Genomic DNA, 26,989 nt, shown 5'->3' on the forward strand with positions numbered 1-26,989 from the left:
TCGCATCTTCGCCCAATTAATCGTGTGTACCTCTCGAAGAATTATTTGCCGCACGAATTTCTTCTCGAGGGAAAGAGTTTTCAGTTTCAGCTCGATTTCGTTCGAATACGAATTTCTCGCTTCCGATTGATTTTTTTGTTTGCCACGGTTGAAAAAGATGAAAAAGGAACTTAATAAAAATCTTGGTTTCACTTGGTGGCGTGGCGGGATGGGATAAAGAAAAAGGAGGGGATATAATACATCCTTTTTCCGGTCAACCGGCGAGGGGAGGGGAGGAGGGTTCCATTAATCAGGCTTTTCTTCCCACGTGTGAACACGGCATCGTGATAACATCGTCGACCTCGGTTTAATTAATGTCTCCCTTTGGAAGAGTGGCCCGTGATCGCGATAAATTTATCGAATATCGAGCGCGGTCGTCGATTTTACTTCCTTTCCCGAAATCCTCGATTCATTCTTTGAAATGATGATCGATCGAAAAAAGGATCATATAAGGAAATAAAGGAATAATTCGTGATTGTATCGATAATATCGTTCCTTTCGAATCGTTCAAATCTCTATTTCCCAGTTTCGTGACACGCAGTCCAAGAAATTGCAGGGAGAAGAAAACGAGTGGAAGTTTATTAATTTGTACTTGTTGATCTAAATTGAACGTTTCTGATGCGCGCGCGCGAATCGTAAAATTTAAGGAATCTCGTAAAAATTGTATCTCGGTCGTTAGCCGAGTTTTTAAAGGGAGGAAATGAAATTTTCAAAATTTGGAAAGAACATTTGGTGGTGGTCTTCGATCTTCAACGGAGCCAATAAAATGATTTTTATCGCGATGCACGAAATTTCTTAACTCCAACATTTTATCCAGAGTTCGATTCTAAAATGAACGAAATAAAAAAGATAGATTGTTGTAATAAATTTCTATCTCGTTCATGTATCGCGAGACATAGTAAATAAAAATTGAATTCTTTTTTCTTTTCCTTTAGGAAGAAAATTATTTTCCCTCTCGAGTTGTTCGTGAAACGCATAATAATTGAACAGGCCACTCGACGGCGGATTCTTATATTCCATTGCCCCAAGATTGTCGCGTGATAACCGGATTTACGAGGTTTATCCCGTGCGTTTATAGAGGATAAAAACGTGGTGTATTCGCGCGGTGTCGCGCAGGGGACGCGTGCCGATCTTCGCGCCCTCTTCTTCGTCGTTCTATTCTTCCTGCATGCAAAGCGACGCGTCCGAGCGGAAAAGCACACGAGCTTAGAGGCGATACGTGGAGCGCGAAAAAAAGGTGTCGAGAGGCGAAGCAACTTGATATCTCTACGCGTGATGAATAAAAGATCGAAGGTAGGATCGAGATTAAAGAGATAAAATCGCGATAAAAGAGTATCGGGAGAAAGAGTAGGGGACAGAGTAGCTTTTTAGAACGTTGCGTTCCCTATCATTCTTGTCTCATTGTTGCTTCTTTCGCGATTTTCGATCTGTTACGACGGCCCCCGAGTTATTATTCGTCATTGTGCTCGTCCTTTGACGCGTCAGTTTTATCGCCTCTCTCGACGGATCATATTTCCTCGTCGAGTTTTATAGCTTTACTAGTAACTCGAGACCCGACTTTTTCTTTCCTTTTTCGTATTCTTTTCGTAGAGTATATATTTTTGACGTTTGAAAATTTTTCGCAACGGATAATTTGATAATCTGGAAAAAGAAAAAATTGTCTTATAAATATTTTACAATTTTACGCAGGGGGGACCGACGAGGGACCTTTGGGGCCCTTGCTTCGTTGAGTCCTTTGGGCAGTGGCGCACCCACGTACCCGAGCTTCTATCCAAAAGCAAAATTTCTCGCGCGATATCTTTTTCTTCTGTTTCATTTTTGCTCAAAATTGGTCGCTTTTCGTCTCACGAGTGACAAGTTTCGGTTCCGATAACTGACGCACGACAGACTCGATTATAAGCATTCGTTAAGGCTCCATTGTTGTAGTTCAGTCGTTCTATATCCGCGTCAGTGTAGAATATAACCTCAAAAAAATTATTATCTCGATTAAATTATTATATTTTACAATTTTTCGCAGAGAGAATCGAGAGATTTTGATCTCTTTTTCTTAGTAACTCGTAAATTTTATTTAAAAATGAAATATCTCGCGCGATATCCTTTTCTTCTGTACCTTCTATTTTTGCTCAGAATTGGTCGCTTTTCGTCACGAGTGGCAAGTTGCTGGAAGCTTCACGGATAACTGACGCACGGCAGACTCGATTATATGCATCCGTTAAGGCTCCATTGTTGTAGTTTAATCGTGCTATATCTGCGCCAACGGAACACAACCTACCATCTTCCGTAATAGACAAGAGCCTCGGAATACCAAGTGCGGAAATAGCTCTCTCATATACATCACGTTAATTTCACAACTCGATCGCTACACGACGGAATCGAGTTTATATTTCCTCCGTGGAAAGTTGACGAAGACGGCAAGCTCTAAGAAGAAAAGAACTGAGACAAAGAAAACTTCGTTCTCCTTCGATAAGGAAGGATAGAAGAAGAAGAAAAAAGAAAGTCGCGCGAGAGAGATATTTTTGAGCTCGCCTCGTTCGTTTCATCACCTTTGTTCATTAAAAGTCTTGGCAACGCGTCCCACTATGAAAACGTGTGCAATTTTTCGTTCCTTCTCCTCAAGGATAGTCGCGTTTTTAATGGACTTTTAACCTACGAACTTTTTCCTCGACGACGTCCCGCTCTTTACGAAGCGGCATCTGTTTTCTTCTCTCCTCTCTTTCTCTCTCGAAAAAAAAAAACTCGTACAAAAGTTTACCGGTTTATGAGAAAATCGGTGGCGGTAGCGTCACGCGCCACCATATTGCCACCACCTGGCACGGTCTTCGAATCTTCGGTTGGTGGAAGTAATGGCAATTGCTTTCTCGCCTATTTTCCTCCTTCTTTTTTTCACCTTATCCTAGTTCTAGCATTGTCACGATTCGTCATTTTATCCTCCTCCATCCAATTCTAATACGATTCACGAGTACTTTGTATCGATGATATTATTATACTGTGAAATCATTCGAAATTATTGCTTGTACAATATCACGCAATCTCGACCTTCTTGGGACCTCCTTTCTTCGCCAGGGATAGATATTGGAATTGTAAATACACATTTGCTCGTTTATAAAATATTTTCGTCGTCGATCGAGGCGACGCCTGAAATCCCTTGGCGCTAAAATTTTAAAAGCTAATTTTCGTTATAAATACGAAAGAGAGGAAACGGCGGTGGAAACGGAAGGAACAAGATCGACTTATAATACCACCCATGGGACCCATTTAGTCCAGACATAAATTCCCCCTCCCTCCCCTTCGAGAATAAATTTTCGTGTCTATATCATCCTTGGAAATAAATTCTCACTGGTAATAAGATTTTTTTTTTTCCTTCAGATATCCATCTTCATTTTCAATATAACCCAGCAACAGAAATTTCGCTCCCCGTTCGAACAAAGCCAAGGCTACTGCTATCGAAGGTTAAATCCATAGCGTAGTGGAATGATGTACGATGTATACACATAGAGAGCTACTGTGTCTGTCGATCCATCCCGTATTTGGATAATGAGCTGTTGCTCAGGAAATAATTATGCGCGTTAGACCGATATATTCGGAATCATCCGTTATTATTCTCGTTATTAAAGCGCGTATAGAGGGCGGGTTAATAAGACAAACGAGATAGTGGTGTTCGTTGCTCTCCATCAAATATTACTTCCGTCATCGAATCATGGATGACGTTTGTTCGATCGGAAATGGAACCAGGCCGAACCTCCATGGTTCGCCTTTCGTCGTTATAATTGCTACGAAAAAAAAAAAAAAAAAAAGAAAAAGAAAGAAATCGTAGCGATTTCTTTTACCGTTGTGAAAGATGAAAATATTGGAGGTTAGAATTTATAGCAGGAGCAAGTTTCGATCGCGATACGCGTGTAAACGTCGCGATAAAAATTTCGAAATGGTTCTATACGTGCGTCAACCTAATATTATCGTCCATTAAGGATAATTAAGCGGCACGTCGAACGATCGTTGATCGTGCAGGATCGAGCTAAATTCATGAATTCCTCGGTAATTATTCAAATCTCTTTGCCAGAGTTTTAATATCCACTTGTTTTTCAACCTGATCGTATATCGTTCGATTGAAAATTATATACACTTGTCCCCACTTGATGTTCGAAAAACTCGGTCGTTCTTGAGAATAATTTTTCGAAGAGAATTATTTTGTAGACGTTCGACGAGACTGTCGATATTTGCTTCCGGTGTTTTATTTTTGATCTTTCTTCAATCTGGTGTGCAATCTGGCGTTCAATTAACTCCGACACGTGTCGCGTAAAGTAAAGATTCGTTCATCATTCTTCCAATAACATTGTTCTTAAGTAAGTTAATATTAAGTTCGTAATTGTTGTAACGTATAAAATAATATTCACGCTTTAATATTCATCAGTGTACATCAGGTTACTGGACGTTCACGTTCGTCATTCTGTTTCTGTATAACGATAATTTATATAGTTTTTCTCGTGTCGCTCGCCACCTGTTGATTATTTTCGGTCGTCATTCAAAAAAAAAAAAAAAAAAAAAGACAACGATAAAATGTATCAATTGTCCGTGATGTTTACAAAGTTTACACTTTTACTTCTTGCAACGTTTATCGGATAATATTGCAATAATTTTCTGTCGTTGGAAATCGGGTGAAAAATTGATCGATTTCTATCATTGTCCTTTGCAAATTGCTCTTCGGATCGATTAGCTATGTCGTGGAGGGGAAGAAAAATTCTGGAGGAAAGGCGGTGTCCGATATTCGACGAGATGAACTTTCCACGACATTCCAGGGACAATTCGCTATTCGAACGGGAAAATTGGAGAAGTTTCCGATTCCCAACGGGATTTCTTTCTCGATTCTAAATGCACGTGTACCGATTTCCGAAATATTCATACATACGTGAAATTTATATTGCTCTGCTGGTGTAGCAGCTGAACGTAATACTTCTCGTCGTGCATTGCATTTAGTTTCACGATAACCGATTCAAGATATAGTTCAAAATATAATTTTTGAATTTGTCGCCATTTTTATTAAATTATTCAAAATTCTTGTATTCTTAAAAATTCGAGAAAAAGAAAATGCATTTCACAGAAACCGATATCATCCAAAATAATTTTTGAATTTGCCACCATTTTTATCGTTCACATTGCTCACAGTCGAACGAGCAATCTTTCGTTCAAATTCTTACAATTTCTTAAAAATTCGAGAAAAATGCATTTCACAGAAACCGATATCGTCCAAAATAATTTTTGAATTTGCCGCCATTTTTATTGTTCACAGTCGAACGAGCAATCTTTCGTTTAAATTCTTGTAATTTCTTAAAAATTCGAGAAAAAGAAAATGCATTTCACAGAAACCGATATCGTCCAAAATAATTTTTGAATTTGCCGCCATTTTTATTGTTCACAATCGAACGAGCAATTTTTCGTTTAAATTTTTGTAACTTCTTAAAAATTCGAGAAAAAGAAAAAAAAAGTGTATTCCCACGAACGTGCATTTACAGAAACCGATCCAAAATGATTTTTGAATTATCCGCCATTTTTATTCGCTCACTCGAAAAAAAAAAAAGAATATAGAAAATTTCCTATATCGTTCGAAAATATCGAGAAACTCGATACGATAGAAAATTTTGCACGATTATTTCCTTGAGAAATCAACTTTACCCCTATTTCTCGATCGTGTCAACTTGTCTTCTCGATCGTAATCATCGTACACAGTCCCAAAACCGCGTTATTGCACAGCACGTTCGATCGAATTTTTTGGTTAGTCCGTCGTATCTCCCGATACTCGTAATCCGAGACATTTCTCGGCGGTTCGAATTGAAATTCTACTCGAGCGCGAATCGATCTTTGCCCAATACTAGATGTTCTTTGTAGGAGAGCGTGTCTCCCCTCCCTTCTCTCCCTGCATTTCCAGTTACTACAACTTAGGTACTCGCCACTCGACTTGGAACATTTTGGAACAAACGTTCCGATATTTCTTCCCCCTCCCCCCAGAAATAACATCATCAACCCTCTTTGACCGATCTCCCCCGAAGTTTATGTAACGTATCCTTCTAATCATTCTTCCGTATTCAGTGTAAATACGTAAAACGATCGTTTACTCGTCAACCATTAATTGGTTGACTTCCTTCGTTTGTAAAAGAGAACTGAGAGTCGCTACCTCTCAAATTGGAGAGATCGTCCGATAGAGACGCTGTTAAAACGGCATCGATGCGTTCTTACACGAATAACGCTAATTAATTCTACACGCCATTTACACGAACTTTCATTGTTTTAACGTTTTATAATTTTGCCACGAAGTTTGAACAAATTTGGAAAACGATCTTTGCAATCAGTTTCAATTATCAATTACAAGAGCAATTTCCTCGAGTAAGTCATTTCAGTTTGAGAAAAAGATTAACAAGAAATCAAAGAAACTCGAGAGAAACGAGTTTGCGTATAGTCGTACGAAAGCTTTCATAAATAATCACGCGTACAGAATGAAATCTTTTCGTTCCATCAGAGACATTGTTCTCACTTCTTATTATTAATCCTTATTCACCAGGACGTATTCATTGTTTCTCACAACTTCTCTCCCTTTGCTTTCCATTTAATTAACCGGCTGACGATTGACGCACAGAGAAGACGCCTTAAGAGAAACGAATATTTTCTTTGCCACGCGGGCAAATTTACAATTTTTCTTGGATAATTTCTCAGTGATTAGTGACGATGTCGCATCGGCACTTCTCACCTTGATCGCGATCGTGTTATTCCCGCTTAGTCAGCCACTTTGTCAATCTTGTGTCCAATTCCCTTATCTATCCGCTTGTCTATCTATTATCTATCCTCATGGATCATCCTCTGTGATCGTTAAGTCGCTCTTACGTGCAAGCCTGTCTGCCCGGGAGAATCGGAAAAAAGGAAAGCGGGTAGAGTTGGCAGAGAGAGTATCGATCTCTTCTCCCCTGGATAATTTATCGTTGCTGAGTTTTACGGGCCCCCTCTTCCCCTCTCCCTCCCTCCCTCCTTCTGCTCTGTTGCCAGAGCTAGGACAACGGAGAATCAATCCTGTCCGTCCTTTTTAAATAGCAATGGCCCATCACTGTCCCGAACCTCTCCTAGTTCGTGACATTGACTTAAAAAAGGAAAAAGGAAAACTCGGGTATTTCGCACAATTTCTCTTCCAAATTAAATTTTACACTCGATGATCGCGAATTCGCGATGAGCTTTCTGTGTTTTTTTTTTTTTTTTTTTTTTTTTATTTTTAATTATTTGGACAGATAATTTTTCGACTTGATTCACTTGACGTGAAATTATGCAAATTTCGTTAATTTCGGATATGGATCCGGATTGATATATCGAAATAACTGGATCGAAAAATTTGTCCCGAGCTTTTTGGCTTTTTAACTTTTTCTTTTTCGGTGTAATAATAAAATGAATAATATAAACGGATTTTTTTCATCGTAACATATATATATATATATGAGCGGGACGATTCATTTTTATCTCTTCGTTGATGCGAAATAACTGTTTTTGAAAAATTTATTATTTTAAAAATCCCTCTTTGCCTCTTTCATAGTGAAACTCGTGTAATGATAAAATAACGGAAATATTTTTATTACATATTGATTTAGTGAACATCGGGAAAGTTTGATTCGACGCAATAAAAAAAAAAGAAAAAAAATCGAACGAGATAATACAAATAACAATATACTGGAATCATCGAATATCGTAATATAAGTTATCAATTTGCTTATATACACATACATATATAACGAAATAAATAAAAATCGGTATTCGTTGATAAAAAAAATTTATCCTCATCGCGTAACAATTTTTTTCCTCTTTTCCAAACCAATTACCTTACCCTCCCCTCCCCTCGTATCGTAATATTTATACAATACGATTTACGATTGAATCGTTCGTTTCCAGAGGGGGAGTCGTATTTATCGTGTTTCATCAGCAACACGCGTATAAATTTAAAAAAAAAAAAAAAAAAAAAAAAAAAAACGCCAAAAGAAGCGACAACTTCCCCTTAAATAGAAGGAGGGAAATCGCGCGCGCGACGACCCCTTAAAGTTGATGAAACGTTCCCCTTCCCCTCCCCTCACACCTTTGGAAGAAAATTGCTTGGTGGCGGGCCGATTCCACGTGCATCTATGCCGTGAATAATGCGGCATGAATCTTAATCACGCTCTCATTGTAGGTGAACTCGCGGGAAATACAAATTTCCCTCGCCCTCCTTTGCGTACCTGTTCAAACTGTATACGCGTGTGTACGCGTATACGTATGTGCGGCGCGTGGATCGAACAAGAAGCCGGCGGTGGAGGGAAACCGCGGTTCTTGGCGCACTCGACACTTTGCAACATTAAAATGGAGAAATTAGAAGGGTGGAGAAGGAGGAAGGGAGTTGTGTTTTCCTACCCTCTTGAACGCGCGTGTCCTCACTTTCATCAAGGCCGCCCCTCTCTTCTTGCCGTTGCGCGACGAACTCGCGTATTATATATATATATATATATGTACCCAACTCGCGTCAAACGGGACCACCTTTTGTCCTTCTCTCTCTCCCTCGAGAGAACGAAATACCGTTTCCCAGTTTCCGCCCTTTTGCGAGAGTGACCTCAGCCCTGAGGCTTGCACACGGTGCACCTCGATCATTTATTAACGAGCGCGTATACCTCGAGAGAAAGACAGGTGAAGGGGGAAGGAGGACGCGTGCATCGGGTTTACGGGTGGTGAAATGCACCGTGTCGACATGGTGCGACGCTCGTTTCACTCGGCTTGAATGTAAAGTAGCGTTAGACACGCGCGCGCGCGCATTGATAAATAATTGATGCTCGATACTCGCGCCACGGTTCACGCGCCATCGCCATCTACTACTAGCTTGGCGAACGAGAGAGAAGAACGTTCGAGAGATTCTCCACGGGAAAATTACTTGGACAGTCCTGGGAGAGCAGGGGAACGGACGTTACGTGATAGTATTCACGAATGGGAAAGATGATTTCTTTTCCTTTGGTTCTTATTGGGGAATAGATTGTGAAGTGACTTGGTCGAAAGTAACAGTGAAGAAGAATATATTTAACAAAGGAAATAGGAATAAGTTGTGTTATGTAGATGAAGGTCGTATGCCTTTGTTCTATTGTGCCGAGCTCGCTACGTCGCGTCGCTTTGAAAACAAGGAATCGAAACGACGATCCAGTGACGCTCAATTCACGCATAAACGTACGAGATACGAGTCGCACTTTTACATATATGAATTCAACGCTTCTATACTTTTAAGACGGCCGTAATATCACCGTTCACGGTCAATTTACATGTACAAATGTCGATGACCTTAGGAGGATCGATTCTAGAAAGCAAATGAAAATTGTAGAAAGCGAAAACGCTTTGGAGTTGATTGCCACGATAGAGTCAAGCGGTTAGAGAAAGGTGCACAAGGGTCAATAAAGGTTGATTCGTCAGTAAGCTCCGCAATCCCCGCATTGTACGTGATTGTGGAAACGTCTCAACACTCGAAGCGAAAGAAGGAGTCTATTATATTTTGGGGGAAACGCGTACGCTCGTTCGCTCGAGAGCACAATAATGGGTCGTGGCGTGGAAATCTGCAGCTTGGATGTTTATCGATGCGCCCGATTCCAACAATGAAGCGCCACACGATACGCACACTTCCTTGGTGTTCATCGGCCCATACGTAATACCCGTATACAATCCGAGAAGCTTTTGCATACACGAGGGAGGGGGGGAGTGATAGTCCACTCGTACACACGAGCCCCGCCTCCCTTGTATACATCATTTACAGAACGTAACATTCGCCTACATACGTGTACATATGTGCGGTGTACTCACTATTCCGGGGCCGGAGAATCTACACGGCAGCATAGCGTTGCCGCCGGACTGCGCCAGGACATCCTTGACAGATGCAGTTACCGAAGAAAGGACGTTATTTCTATTCTCCTCGTTGGCCGGCTTCTCGCTGCGAACAGCACCATCTGGAAACATCGGAGAATACTGCTTTGAGAAATACGCGCCTCGGTTGGTTCGATAAGTCTCGCTTGTGCTGGAAATACGTGAGTGGGAAATTAACGTAACGATATGGTCGTACTTGCGTCAACTCGTGTCCGAGTAATAACGAGGGGAAAAGTTTCTCGAAAAAGTTGTCTCGAACGTTTCTCCACGAGTGTTCCTTTCATACTAATAATAAATCGTTGCCTTGGTGTTCGTTTCTGTTCTCTGCGAAATATCAAAGGAAGTGGAGAGAAGAAAATAGAAACGTTAAACGTTCCCACGCGTTTCAGAGTTTGCTCGTGTTGTTAGGAATAAGCGAAACGTGGGGAGGAGCGTGAGCGAGAAGTTGAGGTTAAGATTCGAAATTTACGCTCGTAATCGATACGCACCCGGCAAATCTGAGAACAATTGCGGAAATCTTTTTTTCCCTTCTCGTTGACCGACGGCGGTTAACGAACATTCTTCTAACGGAAATGAATTTCGAAGGAACGACATTTCGTACTAACGGCATATTGGGAAAGTTTGGCGGAAAGTTCGATCGAAAACTTTCCACCACGGATATATTTGTCTTTTCCTTCTGCTCGAAACTCGAGTCGTTAAGCTTTTATCTTCCCCTTGTTGTTGTTATTGTTGTTTTTTTTTTTTTCTATACCAATGTTCCATCCAAAACATCGACGTCCTCTCGATTCGCGCTGCCACGTTTTTTTTCTCTCCCCCCCACCGCCGGTTTAAGAACAACGACGTCGTTCCAGCGTATAGCCGCAAGAGTTTGCTCGGTCGCACGAGCTCTCCCCCCCAAATGGTATTTTCCGGTGGACCTAGCTATCGAATAACGTACGTGTAACGACTTGGAGCCAAGCCGAAAACTCAAGAAGATTGCATTACTGGAAAATATCGTGCGGCGTTCGCGGAAATCATTACGAAAGTCATTGCACCGGATGTTGATTGAACGAGCCAGAAAGTTGTGCCAACCCTTTCAGAGGTCAGCTGCAATCTCTTCGTTTATCGTTCAATTATTTCGCGTCTTGTGACGGGAATATACGCGTCGTAGAGTTTTATGGTCGATGCGTATACTGCCGCAGGCGGATTTTAAATTTTCCTCGACGAAGAAGAAGTCTTCGAATGTTTTACCAACGCATCATTATTCAAACGCTTGTTACGAAAAATATTATTCTTATTCTCTCGAGTAACTATCAGATCGTATCGCATGAAATTGCCGTTTTTGTTGTTGGGAAGAAAAACGATATATTTTCGAAACCGTATATTTTCGTAATCTTTATTCGATCAAAATACGAGCCATTAGCTTTAATGATCTTTTCCCAACGAGATTCTCAACCGACATATTCCATTTTTATAAAACTTTATGCGAAGAAATTCTTCGAATGTTGCGATTCTCGAGTGTCGAATATTTTATTCTTTTTAAAACCAAAATGGCGAAACAAGTGATAATCGATTGGTGAAAATATTTGGCGAATAAGAATAGGTCCAACTTTATCGATTAATGCGGGTTGTTCCTTAATCAATCTCTTGATTGTTGCTTTTACAGTATCTTCTTGTTTCAGTCGTCATAACTTTTTTTCAGTCGTAACGATGGTTTCGCCATTTTCATTGGCATCCAATCATTGTCCAGAACGTGTACAACATCGTATAGTATCCGTTTCTCATCGCAAGTTATAATTATTCTGTTCAAAAATAGACTTCTATCGAGCTTTCACTAACTATCATTGGAAACACGTCTAACTCTGCGGATGTTTGTTCGTGGATTAGCTTCCACTTTGGCTTTCAACTTATCTATGTTTAATATGGATTTCGGTCCACTTCATTTTCAAAATTCCCAGACCTGAATTTTTGAAACCACCATCGAACGATCCTCTCATCGATAGAATCTTCTCCAAAAGCTAATCTAATATTTCGATGTGCTTCAACTGCGCTGTGTGTTAGGAATGATATTCTAAATTCGGTAACACGATAGTTAAACTAATACAGAAAAGAACACAACGATATAAGCAAAATATAGGTTAACTAGAGTTTACAAGTCGCGGTTTTATTCTAAAATTGGCAACTTCACGTGAGAATAACTCAGCTTACTTTGCTGCGTTGTTTTATATTGTCATAATTTTGAAGAGAAGGAGCTAGTAGAAAGTTTGGAACTAGGAGGAAAACTGAACAGAAACGGCGAAGGAGAAAAATTTGTTTCAGGGAATTGTTTCTCGCGCTTGTCAAAAAAATCCGATCTTTCGAGCATGGCGTTAAAGACGATCCGCGCGCAACGAAATAAACACGAATCGAGGAATGGAGGAATTTTGGAAAAGTACGAGCTCGTGAACTTTGCTCGTCGATATATTTGGAAAGTTGGGTCGAGTTTTGGGCGAAACTCGAATCGACCTATATACCGCGATATCAAAAGTTGTCGTTCCGCCTTTCCCGGTCAAACGTAATTCGAGACGTTGACTCGGGGGTACAGCACACAACTGGGTCGATGGTAATTACCGAAGTTATTCACTCAGCTATGCGGACGGAAACGACGGCTTGCGGCCACGAAATTTAAGATTCACTCCACGTACGCCGAGGATAAGGGGCCGGATATCCCCTTCTTCTCCTTCTTCTTCTCTTCCGCCTGGTCATCCTGGCCTACCACCATTTTCCATCCTGGTTGACGAGCTTCTTAAATTGCATTACCTATTAGAGCGAATGCCTTAAAACTCGTGCCTGTTGGTGTCTGCTAATTTGCAAAGAGAGAGAGAGAGAGAGTAACCTCGGCTTATCTGCAACGTTCGCAAAAGGTCTGCGAACCACTCCTCTTTCTCTGTCCTCTATCTCTTCTGCCTCTTGATTAAAGCGACGATTTTTTGACTCCAAGAAAATGGAATTACGGTGTACTCTTTCTTTGCAACGAGGGAGGGAAGGAATCTGGAACGACGGAAGTTTCGTATCTTGAGTGTCTTCCAACCGAATTGTGTTTGAATAGAAGGGGAGGGGGATGAAGAATGGAATAATGGATTAGTGAAATTTGATTGTGTCGTTCGATGAATGATATCTTAATAGATCGAAATTCGAGTTTATTTTAGGAAGAGAAATAGCGAGAGAAAGAGAGCTATTATTATCCGCCACAGGTACAAACACGGTGTATCTAGAATTAAGGGAACTATCCTTTGAATTATTCTGTACATGCCGCGACATGGTTATTCGGGGAAGGTAATTTCTTTATGTCACAGCGTGAGAGCATAGTGGAGCTTGTTTTATAGCTTTTGCGAGTAAACGGATAGACGACAAACAAAAGAGGATTCTGCTTCTGTTTTAGAGCTATATGTTTTCTTTTTTTGCATCGCGGTAATCCGATCGAACTTAAATTTTCCTTTTGTTCTTTCTTCTCGTCTCAATGTATCGATGTATCGATTATATCTTCATAGATACGCGAATACGATGAAAAGAATCAGGCTTGTTCCTAAATTTTTGAATTACGATATTTGGACGAGCGATTGATGAATCGATTGGCTCGAGAATCGACGTATCTTTAAAAATATCGTTCTTCTCTGGGATCGTTGTTTTAAAAAAAAGATATTCGTTCGAAATTCCCCTTTTGTCGATCATGTGCACGCGAATCAAAATCTCTTTGCGCAAATGGATTTTCGTGTAATCGCTTCCCACCTGTGTATAAAGGGTTTCGATCATGGAACGAAGATTTAGGGGAATTTTTCGTACGAAAGTTACGAATCAATGATCAAGTATGAAACCATGAATTGTAATACATTGAACGTTGCTGCGTTCTCTTTTCTTCTCTCAGTTTCGTTTCATTCGACGATTTATCGATCCCGATCTTTACGATTGATTCTACGGATTGAGATATAAGGAAGGAAGGCGTGTAATTCGACAATGTTCGAATAGATTTTAAAGCAATTGGAAAAATTGGAAGAGAATTTTAGGAATATAACCGAAAATCGAGTGATTGTTTCACAGTGGGGAGGAAAGATCCTGCCTCCCGCTAGAAAGTAGCCAATAACGATGCAAACAAGTTTTCCTCTGGACCTAAGGAGCTAAGGAAATAAGAAATTACTTCTTTTCGATAAGGGATAGGAGCAGTTTACTGACTTTTATGGCGTCAATTTTTCCCCCAGAAATTTCGTATACCATTTTTTTTTTTTTTTTTTTTTTTTTAACGATCCAAATACATCTTCCACTATTCGCGTAAACGTCGAATCATATTTTTTGCCCAAGCAAATTTTATCATCAAAGGATCGTATAAATTTTCCCTTTACGATTTTTTTTTTCCTTTTTTATCTCGATCGTACACTCGAATCGGTCCGCGTAAAGAAACGAGGAGGGGAAAAAATTATCCTTTCATTTCGGCGTATTTCATCTTATCAAAGGAAATTCTTGGTCGTCGAAGAACAAAGAATCGGTCACTTCGTCATAGGGAACATTTTTCAAGGAAGGAACGATATTCGTTCTTTCTTCTTCGCTAACCCACTTATCTCTCTCTCTCTCTCTCTCGTAAGAAAATTTTTCTTTTAATAGAAACGACTGCGATTCGAGCACTTTCTTTGTTGCGTGCCTCGTCAAGTGGATGAATGGATGACAAAGAGATATTCGATTTAAATCTTCGGATGTAAAATTTGCTCACAATCAACGTATTCCTTTCATTCGAACAACAAGCTTTTCTTTTAACTCTTCCTTCGATTTATTTATCTTCCTGTGAAAAGTGAATTTCATGTATCTAACCGTGTCACTATTAAGAGACGCATCTCGGACAGATTCTGATCTTTATCCGATATCGTTGGACCAGATATCTCGAAGAATACAATAGTTTTTTAGAATAAAGTCTATACACTTTCGATGATTAGAATTACAAAGAGGAATTGTCATTAGATTTGTTGCTCGTCTGTATATCGCGCATGTGTCTCCACAACGAATTTTCACACCCCGCTCTCCATCGTTTCACGGTTTCTCGATCGGAATAACGCGAATCGAATCGAATGGAAACGAAGAAAAATGAGAGGGAAAAAAGACTTGTTGGCGCGCGAAAGACGAACGGATTTTCGCGTGTTTTCGAGAAAACTTTGTTTCTTTATTATTCGTTGACGAGTCGTCATCGGGGCGAGGCACCCCCTTCACTTTTACGTTTTACGGTTCCGTAAAAACCACCGTCTTCCCCCCACCTCGGTTAACGCCGTCGCGCTCGAGAGAAAAGGAATCATTTTGCGAGATTTATCCACGTCGTTACGAGCCAGCCCCACCCTTGGACCAAGTAACTCGTCCAAGCGATGGACACGCTTTATCTTCGTTAAAGCGGATATCCGTAATTTCATCGTCGACGAATTTTTTTGGATTTAGGAAAATCTTGGAGAGATACACGGCCGATAATAATCGCTATGCCGTGCAATTACGCCACTTACTTTTCAAATGATCGTTCGCTCATTGGACGTTGCCCGTCTTTTAACTCCTGCGCTCTTTTTTCTTTTCACCTCTCTCGTATGAATGGGCGGGGGTTATATAGGAATATAAAATGTTGAAAAATTCAACAGATCCGTTGAAACGAAAAAAGACGCGCGTAGACGTTCAAATACTCATTTTTTGCTTCTTTTCAATGTGCGGATTCAACGTACGGAAAGAGAGAGAGAGAGAGAGAGAAAAGAAACGTTTAAAAAATTCAAAGTTTCGCGAGGCGAAAGAGATAGACTTGTGTGTGTGTGTGTGTGTGTGTATGTGACGAGAAAAAACACGTGGAAGAAATAGGGGAGGGAGAAAAAAAGATGAGAAATAGCGTTGGAGGATGGGGAGCAAGGATAGTGAATCTGTGGAGAGCACTAGGCTATCGGTCTACTCTATCTAGGGATCCCTAGATTCATCGTGAATACGAATGAGTTGCTGGTCGATCGGGCTCGAGCACTAATTGAGAAAGTTGGCCGCCGCTAGTGTGTTTTCATGAGATGAAGCTAGCCGACCACCAACCTTTGGGGTTAAGTTTCTTCTCCTTCTCCTTCTTCTTCTTCCTCCTTCTCCTCTTCGTGATTAAGTCTTCTGTTCTCTTCGTTTACGTTGGAAGATTGAGGGCGAGAGGGCGATTTTTGGAAAATTTTCTTTTTCCTTTCGCGAATTATCGCGGTTGTGTCATCTCATAAAGAGATGATAGGATGGGCATAGGATGGAAATGGAGTTGGAATTATTACAGAACGAGTTGACTTACCGATCGGATGTAGAAAGTAGCGCGACGATGCCAGCAGCACAAGGAACAATTGAACCGCGTCCATGGTGATCTCGGTGTGTCGTGCATTTATCCACGAGCTCGCCTATAATAGAAAAATGTAGGGATAAGTGTAGGAACGGTCACGCGATATTTTCGAGTAATCTTGTTGTCGGACGGTATTATCGCCTGTAATAGAAAAAAAAAAAAAAAAATCGCGATCTATGTCGCAGATAACGTCTGCATGATCGTTTTTAATAATTCAATCGGATGGAAAATGTCGAATGGAACGAATGTAATAAATTATAATTACATCTCTCTTTCAATCAAAAATTATTAATAATCTGGCAATAGAAGATTATATTGCAAAAAAAAGGAAGATTTATGGATAATTAATAAAGCTTGTCTTAAACGGAGAACAATAGAACGGACTATTGTCGGAGATTAGAAGGTCTTAAGGAACGAACGGACGACGACTATTGTGTCCCTCTGACGGCAAGGGCAAGAACATCTGTCGTTAAACCCGCCATTTTGGCAAACCTAGTAATTCCAATCCAGTAAAATCGAGGAGGATTAATTACGATATAAAATATAATTTCAATTCGTCAAACGTTAAACGTTTTCTTCTTTAAAATTTTTCCAATATAAATCCAGAAGGATTAATTAATTAATTAATTAATTAATTAAGAAAGATCAACAGACGCCAGTTTGCACGAATTATAAAAGTAAGATAAGCGGAACACAGATGTTTCCCGCCGTTATTCTAATTATTCTGCACATATCCCGCACATATCGCAAAGTCTTATCACGAGAGAGGGAGAGACAGAGAGAGAGAGAGAGAGAGAGGAATGTGTACATCGTTAATGCCGATCGATGACTGCATACATCTACTCGCTACATGCATTTATCCGTTGGAGCCTACAGCGAGGCAGAAGCTCGTTGGTTTGGAAAATGTGTGTCCGGATTTCACGGCGATGTATCGAGTACCTCGAATAATCCAGGTGGAGGAGAATCGGGCTACTCCTCTACCGTGTACAGATTTGACCAAGCCCAGACACGGGCCATCACGGGCTAAACACGTCGTTCGTCGAGTCTAGTCGACCGATCATTCTCCCTCCATTGTTACACCGATAAGACTTTGTTTTCCTGGTTTTTTGCTCGTGCAAGTCGATTTCCATGTATTTCGTTGGGAAAAATAATCTGAAATATCAATACCAAAGCGTAAATAGAGATAAATTACCATTATTTTACAACGAAATAAAAATCGTGATGGTTTTAGGCAATGTTGGTGCAATTTTTATCAAAATCATTTGAAATATGGAAATAGAAGTATCGTGATATTTCATATCCATCTAATTTTAATATAATTGAAGCTAAAATTATCGATCCATAATATGAAGCTTCAACATGAGCTTTTTAACAATCAACCATGAAACATATATAATGGAATTTTAACTAAAAAAAAGATATTAATAAATATAGATAAATAACAATTCATATATTTCAAAATTAAGAAATTGTCATAAATATTAAACTACATTCGATTCAATATATATAATAAATAATATACAATATTGGTAAAGAGAAAACAATAATATAAAATATCGAATAAAAACCTGATAATCAACGATTTTCTCTATAACCTCACTCTACTACTATAATATAAAAAATTAATAATAATCATAAAATAAATAAAATACCAATAAATTTGTTGATATTGATAGAAACTATTAATGATGAAATTATTAACAATTTATTTTGTTAAGTTAAATTACTTCCTGCGTAGTAGAAAATGAGTTATTATACTCGTGGTAAATGGTGATACCTTCGAGATAAAATTTTGTCTCTTCTAAGCGAGTTAAAGCGAGCGGGATTAAAACGAATAAGTTAATGGAGAGCGAGATAGATTAAAACTCGTTAACAAGAATAATACCCCGCCACGAAAATCTCACGTGATTCTCGAATATGCCAAACTTATTACATCCCTTGCTCCCTTTTTCCGTATCTGGAATAAAATTCACGGCGAGCTGGAATGAAATTCTCGAATCTTATTCCCCTCCCCTCTCTTTCTCAATGTTAAAAACTTTTATCATCATCATTATCATCATCATCTCCCTTTCCAATTTTCACCCCGAGGATAAAATCTGTATCGGGGAGAGGCCGTGATCCGCTCCCTAATTCGCTACACGGCAAAAGTAGCAATTAACCGAGGAAATATAATTGCGAGTTAACGAATTCGTAATCGCGTTCCAACAACGAATCGATAACACGAAAACAAACGGGGAGGGGGATACAAATAAAATTGTAAATTGGTTTGCGCGTTTCATACGAGATACGTCTGATTAATTCACGGATGGGATCCCTCTCTCCCCTCCCCTCGATATGAATATTTATGCACGCGGATACATTAACGCGATGTTGTTCCCCCCCCCACCACCTTAATTAAAATGTTTCACAACGGGAGAAACGGGTGTCGAAAACGCGTCCCGGATTATACGCGGGCGGATGTTTCCCGACGATTAAGAGTTCATTACTGGCCATTTCGATCGCCTCGATCTCCCTCGCGTTTTTTTAAAAAAACGCCAAATTCTCGGATCGGGGTTTTCAGTTTTCAGCCACCGGTTTTCGGGGCGGACGGTTTAACAAGTTGCCCCGTCGTAATTTCGCCACTTAATTAGACGGCGCTTTAACTTGGAGCCAACGTTGGATACGGTTTCACGTACACGCGTTCACGATGAAAGCAACAACCGGTTGGTGTTTGCGGGTATAAATAGAGGGAAGGGCTGTTGGATCTCTGGTTTATCTCGCCGCTTAGCATTTAAATAAGCTGCTCCTCCACCTAAGTTGGAAATAAGTTTCGAGCACATACGCGTGTATATCAATGTCCGTTTTAAACGGATAGGCGCGCGAGATTCTCCGCAATTTCGGCCAAATTCTCGTCGAATTCGTCGTGGATTTACCGAGATACTGATTTTCGCTCCCTGCTTATCTGGCCCATATTCGATACGCTCGCCTTCCCGGCGGGAAAATGAACGAAAAGTATCTAGTTGAGTTTAAATAAAACGCTGCTTGTTCGTTTATTTAAGACGAGAAGATGACCGTGAGTTTATCTTGAACTCTACTTGTCGAGGGACATTTACGAGGACATCGTGTCCCTTTCTTTGTACGAAGGAAGGGAAGGGACGGAAGTCCTTTGTTACAGGGGCGAATGTTTGCCCGGACCTTGTGCAAGATTGTAGCGGAAAAATTTCGAAATTTACGTCAATTTGTTATCGAGACAGGCGAAAATTCATTACGGTTTAAATTATGGTAAATTTTGAATCGAATTTAGATCGTGTGAAACGCGGCAGAGAGCAATGTTTATTATTCGAAGAAAATTATCTAATGTTAAATAGAGATATATATATTATCTTGGTTGGTATGCATTTACATTTTATCGTACGTCCGTTCGATTTGAAAATTCGGAGGAAGGTGAAGCGAGCTTGGTTTCTTTGAACGGTGGAGTTTTATGGCGAGAGAGACGAGAGAAACGGGCAAATTAGTGTCAAAAGTAGGAATCTCGAAAACCTTCGAGGAAATATAAATGCGGACACTTTCATCTCGGATCACGTAGTTTTCTTTCTTGAATTTTTTCATCGAAGAAAGAGAGAGAGAGAGAGAAGGGAGGAGGTCGATGAAACGTGTCGCCGCGTCCTCAAGAAGAACTTGTCCAATGCAAAGAAAGAACGAAGCAAAAGGAAGGAAACTGAAGTGATTGTAGGTTGAAATTAGCATTCTTCGTCACGCGATATTTAATTGATTCATCGTGGCTACTCTTCGCTCTTTCGTTTCCACGCCTAACATTTTTCCATTATGTTTCATTTGAGAAAATTAACCCTCGTCTGAATAATTATCGGCGTGTTGCCGATGATTGGCGTTTCAATTGTCCGCGATTCGATACAGTTTACACGAATTTTTCCAATGCAAAGAAAGGATGGAGCAAAAGAAGAAAACTCTGAAGTGATTGAAATTAGCATTCAATTGACTCATCGTAGTTACTCTTCGCGCGTATTTCTATTCTTAATATTTTTTACGTTTCGTTTGGAAAAAATTAATCGTTCCGTGATTGGTTTTAATTGTTCGTCCACGCGACTCTGTATAGTTTACACAGAATCTTTCTAATGCAAAGAAAAAGAATGAAGTAAAAAGAAGAAGAAGATTGTAGCATTGAAATTGTAGCATTTAATCGGCTCACTGTGGTTACTCTTCGCGCGTATCTCCACCCCTAAGATTTTTACATATGCTTTATGTTTCATCGGAGAAACTCGTTTGAACAATTATCGTATTCATAAATGGCATCTTTCTAATGATTGGCGTTTTAATTATCCATCTATATACTTTATACGAATTTTTCAATTGCAAAGAAAGAATCAAATATTGAAATTAGCATTTAATTGACTCATTATGGTTATTGGCGTTTCAATTATCTATCCACGCGACTTGATACGAATTTTTCCATTGCAAATAAAGAAATGGAGCCCAAAAGAAGAAAACTGGAAGTTGATTATAGCATTGAAATTAGCATTTTTAATCGACTACGTTATTCTTCGCGCCTATTTCCACTCTTAATATTTTTTACGTTTCATCGAAGAAAATTAATCGTGTCGACAATTCGATCCCCTCGTTTGAAGAAATCAACCCTCGTCTGAATAATTATCGTATCCATAAACGGCATCTTGCCGATGATTGGCGTTTTAATTGTCTCCCCACGCGATTTGATACAGTTTGTACGAATTTTTCCATTGCAAAGAAAGGAATGAAGCCCAAAAGAAGAAAACCGAAGTGATTGTAGCATTAAAATTAGCATTCGTTTTGATTATTCTTCATCAGAGAAAATTAATCGTATCGACAATTCGATCCCCTCGTTTGATCATCGTTTGGAGAAATTAACCCTCGTCTGAATAATTATCGTATCCATAAACGGCATCTTGCCGATGATTGGCGTTTTAATTGTCTCTCCACGCGATAAGCTGAACCGACTCTGACTAACCACGGACGAGATATTCCACCATTTATATATATATCACCGAAATATTCCGCGACACAGTATCGTTGGTGAGATATCTCGCGAGTTTGTTTATTAGGGCGAGTGTCGGTGTGTCGGTCCCACCCTTGCTACCCTCCCTCGTCCTAATAAACGTCCGTGACGTTACGATACCGCTGTAGTATCTCGTTCGTGTTTGCCAACCGGTTAACAGAATGTAACTGGGAACAATTTCGTGGGGATAGAGGGAGGGGGTAATAAGTAAGAGACAGTAACGTTTTGAACGTCGAACGACGCGATACGATTCGTTATTGTCCGTTGCTGCGATGCTTGAACCGGTTTTTTTCCTCGCGGAATCCTTGATTTATCGGCATACGAGTCGAATTATACGATTCGAGGCGGCCATCTATAATATCGATATATTAATACGGCGATACGTTCTCGCCTGATTGTTACAGGCTATAATATCCTACACCAGTCGATATTCGCCTCGTTTTGTTCCCATTCTCGTCCTCCATTTTCGTTGTCACATTCGTAACGTATGGCTGGATTTTTCTTCCTTTAACTCTGATTCCCTCCCTGAAATGTATCGGGAGGGGAGGGAAACTAGTATTACGTGTTGCGAATCACATTTGGACGTTTATTATTTGCTCGGAGGGTTCCCCCCCCCCCTCTCGAATTTGACGTCCAATCTAATGAATTTTTGACACGTTATACGGAAACGGCTCGAAATATGAAAAATGTCGTCTCGGAGTTTGTTTCGAGAAATAGATTTTTTTCGTCCGGGCCAGTAGTGGTTCTCAACCGTTGGCAGACAATGGCCCCTCCCGAAACGAAAATTATTCATTTTTCTTACATTTATTCTCATCAATCGACGCTACATTCGGTGAATATTTTACAGAACGCAGAATGTTGTGACGTGGTAATTTATTCTTTCGAATTTCTTATTTCTATAAAATGGCCTGAGCCAAGATACATTATACATACATGGATCGATAAACCAAATAAAATCCTTTCAAAATTTATCTTACCGTGTGTCGCCAAATTTTTGAATTATTAAAAGAGTAGTTGAGAACCACTGTTGTTAAAGAACCAAAAAGCCCATAGCAAAGCTTTACTTTCACGATTCCCTCTTGCAACGACGTATTTATCCGTCCCATCCGTCGAAATGATGAAGATCAATTTTCGAATTAGAAGGGGCGTGGAATGGAACACGCGAAACGAGGAAGGGGGAGGCGTGAAGGGAAAATTGGCTTTCCTTAGAGACGGGGAAGAAGAAGCCCTTTGCCCTGAAAACGGAGAAACCGCGCGTACGGATATCTGAATTATGTATACAAGGGGGTGAGGGGGAGGAGAGTAAGCCGACCGTCTTAACGGTGTAACGAGCCGTCGATGTCGAGGCAACGAACCCCTGCCACGTAGAATTTATCGGCACGTCATAACGAAAAGGGAGGAGGATGCTTGTTCCGCGTTACACCCCCTCACGATTCAAACCTCTTCATTTAGTCGGCGGGACGAGCTGGTGGGGTGTGTCAACGAGTTGTTGCTCGAGGAGGGTTCTCATACGATTTCGCGATTTCTCTCCGCGATTAATTTTGTGTACGTGTGTACGAGGGAAAGTACACGCATAAACGAAATTTAAAATAGAATGCTGGCCTTGTCGATTATTATCGATTTCACTTTTATTTTTTTTTTTTTTTATTCCAATAAAATCGTAAAATTATCGTTGGAAAACGATGACAAACGGATGGAGGATGAATCATGGAGAAGAGTTATCTTATTCCTGGCGATGAGCAATTAATTTTTTCCAGTATTTTGCACGAACGATGTTTTCTGCCCACCACATCGTGTTAACGTTAAATTCACCTCGATTGCAAATCTTTATCGAGGCGTATCCAAAGTTTTAGAGCGGAGATGATCGTGTTACGTTATCCTTTACGAGTTGAACAAGATCAGCGAGAGGGTAAATTTTCAAATAACAAGATATAACAAACCGATCTCTAATTCGAAGCATAACATCAGATTCACCAATTTCACCGTCGTTTTCCCTCTATTCATCCGATGAATCCCGATTAAAAAATTTCAGAGCTGTAATTTTTAATTTCCTCCTCCTTTCGCCTTTTTATTTGATCCCTTTCGAGCTCCCATTTCTCGAAACTTTTCTTCACGTGCAAGTATATTCCCCCTCCCCCCCCTTCGGATCCTTGACCCAAATATTGGATACACGATATAAAAGCTTGGTAGCTCGGTGATCGTGGTGGAACGGCAGCATCGAGTAGCATCTTTCGATTCGGCCGAGATGTACAATTGATACGTAAGTACTTTATCGATCCTTCGAATCACGTTTCAACCTTGCCTGCTTTCGGTAATCGCGCTCTAAATGTGGAACTGCAATTTCTTACGACTCCTCGTTTCCACGCGGTGTGGAAACACTAGTATCCTAGAACAGATTTAACCTTTCAACCGGATCTGGTGTATAAATAATTTTCAATATAATAATAAGCCGTTTATATACAAATACTGAAATAGAAATAAAATAAATACGGTAAAGAAAATCGGATTTAAAATAGAATATCACATTTTTGTCCTTGTACAAGATTCAGTTTCATTTTGACCGCTATTCGAGCCTCATTATATTTTTGTGAACTTTCTTTAATACGAATGACACCTCTCTTCTTCTTCTTCCAGTTCCTCGAGGAAAAAAGACTTGTCGAGCAAAACAGTCGACGAAGTTATGTATAGCGATTGAAGTTTCAGTATAAATTTTCAAGTTTTGAACAACTTTTTATAAAATAATTACAATTGTATCGACTGTGCTAAAAGTAGCCGCAGTCGAAGAGAAACAATTATCATTGATCTTCTGAATTTCATGGCTTTCTACATGTTGTACACATTTAGATATATACACGGTGGATCGAGAAAGATGATACGGCGGAGAAGCATCGCAATTAGAATTGTTCGCCTCGTTGTTGGATACTTTTGCGGGTATTCGGCTTGTTCTCGAAGCCTTGGAACTTTTCCATCTTATCGTATCGTATCGTATCGTATCGTATCGAGGAAACTTTGGTCGACCAAGTTTTATCGCTTCTTTCCGTCCTTTCGTTCTCCTCCATTTGCGCACAGAGGCGGAGGAGAGGGGCATTAGAAACGGGAAAATAGCGGGGCGGAACAACAACCGGTCGAGAGAACAAGGATGGAAAGTTCGGGTAGCGGAAGTGAGAGGAAGAGGGAGAGGAAGAAGCCAAAGCGAGCCTATAATAAAAAATTATCGATCGCCGTCCCGATTTCTCTGAAGAGATCTCACTCTTCTCTTCTATTAATTTCTTCTCTCTCTCTTTTTGCCATCGCAGTTTTCGTAAATTCGTCGGTGAAGAGAAATCAATTTGATTAATTAACCATCTCGAAAGGCAGGAATATCGGGGAAAGCGTCAATCGTTGATAAAAAATTATCATCATTGTAAAAAAGAAATATCGATATCGACGCTTGGAAAGAATCGTATCAAAAGAATATATATATATAAAGATGATCACAGCGCGCAAAAGGGAGACGATTTTCGAAGGTCGATGGAGAAAAGTCTCTGCGAAACTCTGGCTGTCAACGAACTCGTTATATACCTCTCTCTCTCTCTCTCCGTTTATTCCTCTCCGGGACGAGTCGCATTTATTCTCACCCTCCCCCTTCTTTTCACGCTTGCATTCTCGCGTAAGATCGCGTCCTCGGGGCGGCAATCTGTCCTCGGAGCCGTTTCACTCGAAAGATGCCCCGCTACGCATTTTCCTCCTCCTCCTCGTACGCCCCTATCAACGTCGAAGGAGGACGAGGAAGAAGAAGAAGAAGAAGAAGAAGAGGCGAGCCAGGTCTCCTTCGATCGAAACGTTGCATCTCTCTTCGTCGTCCTCGAAACAGCTGATGAATCATGGCGGGGATGGGAGAAACTCTCCTCTCTCGTTATCGCTAATAAAATTCTTCCGATACACGCGAGAATTACTTTTCCTTCCCTGCCGATCTTGATCCATCGGATCGATGATTCGAAGAGTGGTTATTACGAAGTTTCACCCGATTCTTGCCTGTTTCCTCTCGATAATTTCCAAGTTGGATCGTAGAGTGTTTTTTCTTTTTCTCACGAGGGGGAAGAAATTCGTAAAATGGTCGTCGTAGTAGAGTCCAATTGTGGGATCGAGCAAATTCGGGATAAGAATCGCTTTGTTTCTCCTCAACATACATAAACGCGTAATTATCGTGGAATGTAATTAGAAATCTCTTTGTTCAACACTCGTGACGCGCATCCTGGCTAATTGTTGAATTTGAAATTGCAGCAACGGTCAACGATCTCTCCCTTGCGCAAAGAATACGTAATACACAATTGGGGGCGAACTACGACAAGTGTGTAATCTCGTTTCCAGCATCGTCATAAAATATACTTCGTGTCTCTTTTCCCAGGATCGCGACATGTGCTTGTCCATTATTTAATTGGCTTCGTTCGATTAAATTCCAAACCAAATTTGCCTCCCTTTCCATTCCGGGAAAATAAATAATTTTTTCTCCTCCTTCTTCTTCTTTTTTTTCACACACACGCGTTCTCTGGAATAACTTGGGGAGGAAATTGGAATTGGAATAATTCCGCGCGAATATTTGCGAAGAGCACACACGGAGGAGGATGGTTGGAGGAGGGTTAGAAGAGGACAGAGGGATGATAGGTTTGACGGGATTTAGTGCTTGTAATGCCAAACTCGACGTCTGGTGTTGCGGTCGGCTTCGACCGACGTATTAGAGAAAGGCCGGCGGGATTACGGAGATGGGGTAAACACGGTCCCGCTCTAAACTGTGTGACGTTTTCAAAGTTACGATGCATCCTCTCTCCGCCTAAATGCATTAAAACCTCTGCCGCGCTTACGTGGTAGCCGCAGTTTGAATTAATCGCGCGAGAAACGATCGAAAAGGAGAGAGAAAACGCGCGAGAAAATTCTTGGAAAAGTTCTTAGTTCGTATGCATATATTAGGTGTGCAAATAAGTTCTTCCCTCTTTTTTTTTTTTCTTTCAAATTCAAGGTTTTATTGTTTCGCGAACAAGATTGTTTCAGTCGGATAGATACGATAGCTCGACTGTCGATCCTTCTGCCGATTCTTAAACGTGCGAAGTTTTATTATACGTTATGCATCGAAACAAATTATTTTTTTATAAATTTGAAAATGAATTTTAATCCACTTTTAACACGTACATCGTTCGAACCATTGCGGTGGGTGCCCCTCTCGAGGGCAAAGAGAGCCGTAACATCCGAAAAGTTTCGAAAGTAATCGAGAAGCAATTTCTCAAATTTTTACACACCCGAGTATGCAAATTACGAAGAGAACTTTTCAATTCGTCTATTTTGAGAACGATTTAATTTTGGCCGGATACCCGCTTCTGTACGTACGCTTCTGTAACCTTTCTGGATCGATAAATTCAACCGTACAACCGACACACAGCCTGCCACTTTTTACTCAGATAATTTTTCGACGATGTATCGTCGTATAATACAATTGTTGGATTGCACGCGGGAAAAAAATTATTCATCGAATAGGCTAATAGGAACGATCGTTTCTTCCTTATTTTTCGGAAGATTGATCTCCCAATTCTCTGATTTTATATATATATATATATATGAAACCGATTTTTGAAATCTTTCTCTCCGATTTCCAGCGGCCACCGGACCGTGTACGCGTTTCAGTTCTTCTCTCGGCATCGCGCGCGTATTCGATTGCCATTTTTGCAAGC

General features: G+C 40.3%; 2 protein-coding genes across 12 annotated transcripts in view; one reads left to right on the forward strand and one right to left on the reverse strand.

The window, feature by feature from the left end:
* LOC100869934 (opioid-binding protein/cell adhesion molecule) overlaps positions 1–26,989 on the reverse strand; it is a 185,214-nt gene that overhangs the window by 8,745 nt on the left and 149,480 nt on the right. For 9 of the 10 annotated variants that reach the window (XM_086903443.1, XM_086903433.1, XM_086903419.1 and 6 more), the window contains 2 exons: positions 16,214–16,316; positions 9,871–10,013 (listed from right to left, as the gene is read on the reverse strand). In XM_086903443.1, coding sequence (XP_086759569.1) covers positions 9,871–10,013; positions 16,214–16,277 — 207 coding nt within the window. In that variant the 5' untranslated portion in view covers positions 16,278–16,316. Of the gene's footprint in view, positions 1–9,870; positions 10,014–16,213; positions 16,317–17,197; positions 17,411–26,989 lie in introns of all 10 variants that reach the window. The other variant, XM_086903405.1, reaches the window with a different exon arrangement.
* Positions 8,952–26,989, forward strand: part of LOC100870130 (limbic system-associated membrane protein) — a 220,662-nt gene continuing 202,624 nt past the window's right edge. The window contains exon 1 of one of the 2 annotated variants that reach the window (XM_086903395.1): positions 8,952–10,091. The gene's annotated coding sequence lies outside the window, so the exon portion shown is untranslated. The remainder of the gene's footprint in view (positions 10,092–26,989) is intronic. The other variant, XM_086903374.1, reaches the window with a different exon arrangement.

Source organism: Apis florea, unplaced genomic scaffold (genome assembly GCF_048593485.1).
Source record: "Apis florea isolate Af1SG1 unplaced genomic scaffold, ASM4859348v1 contig_1615_pilon, whole genome shotgun sequence".
NCBI classification, from domain to species: domain Eukaryota; kingdom Metazoa; phylum Arthropoda; class Insecta; order Hymenoptera; family Apidae; genus Apis; species Apis florea.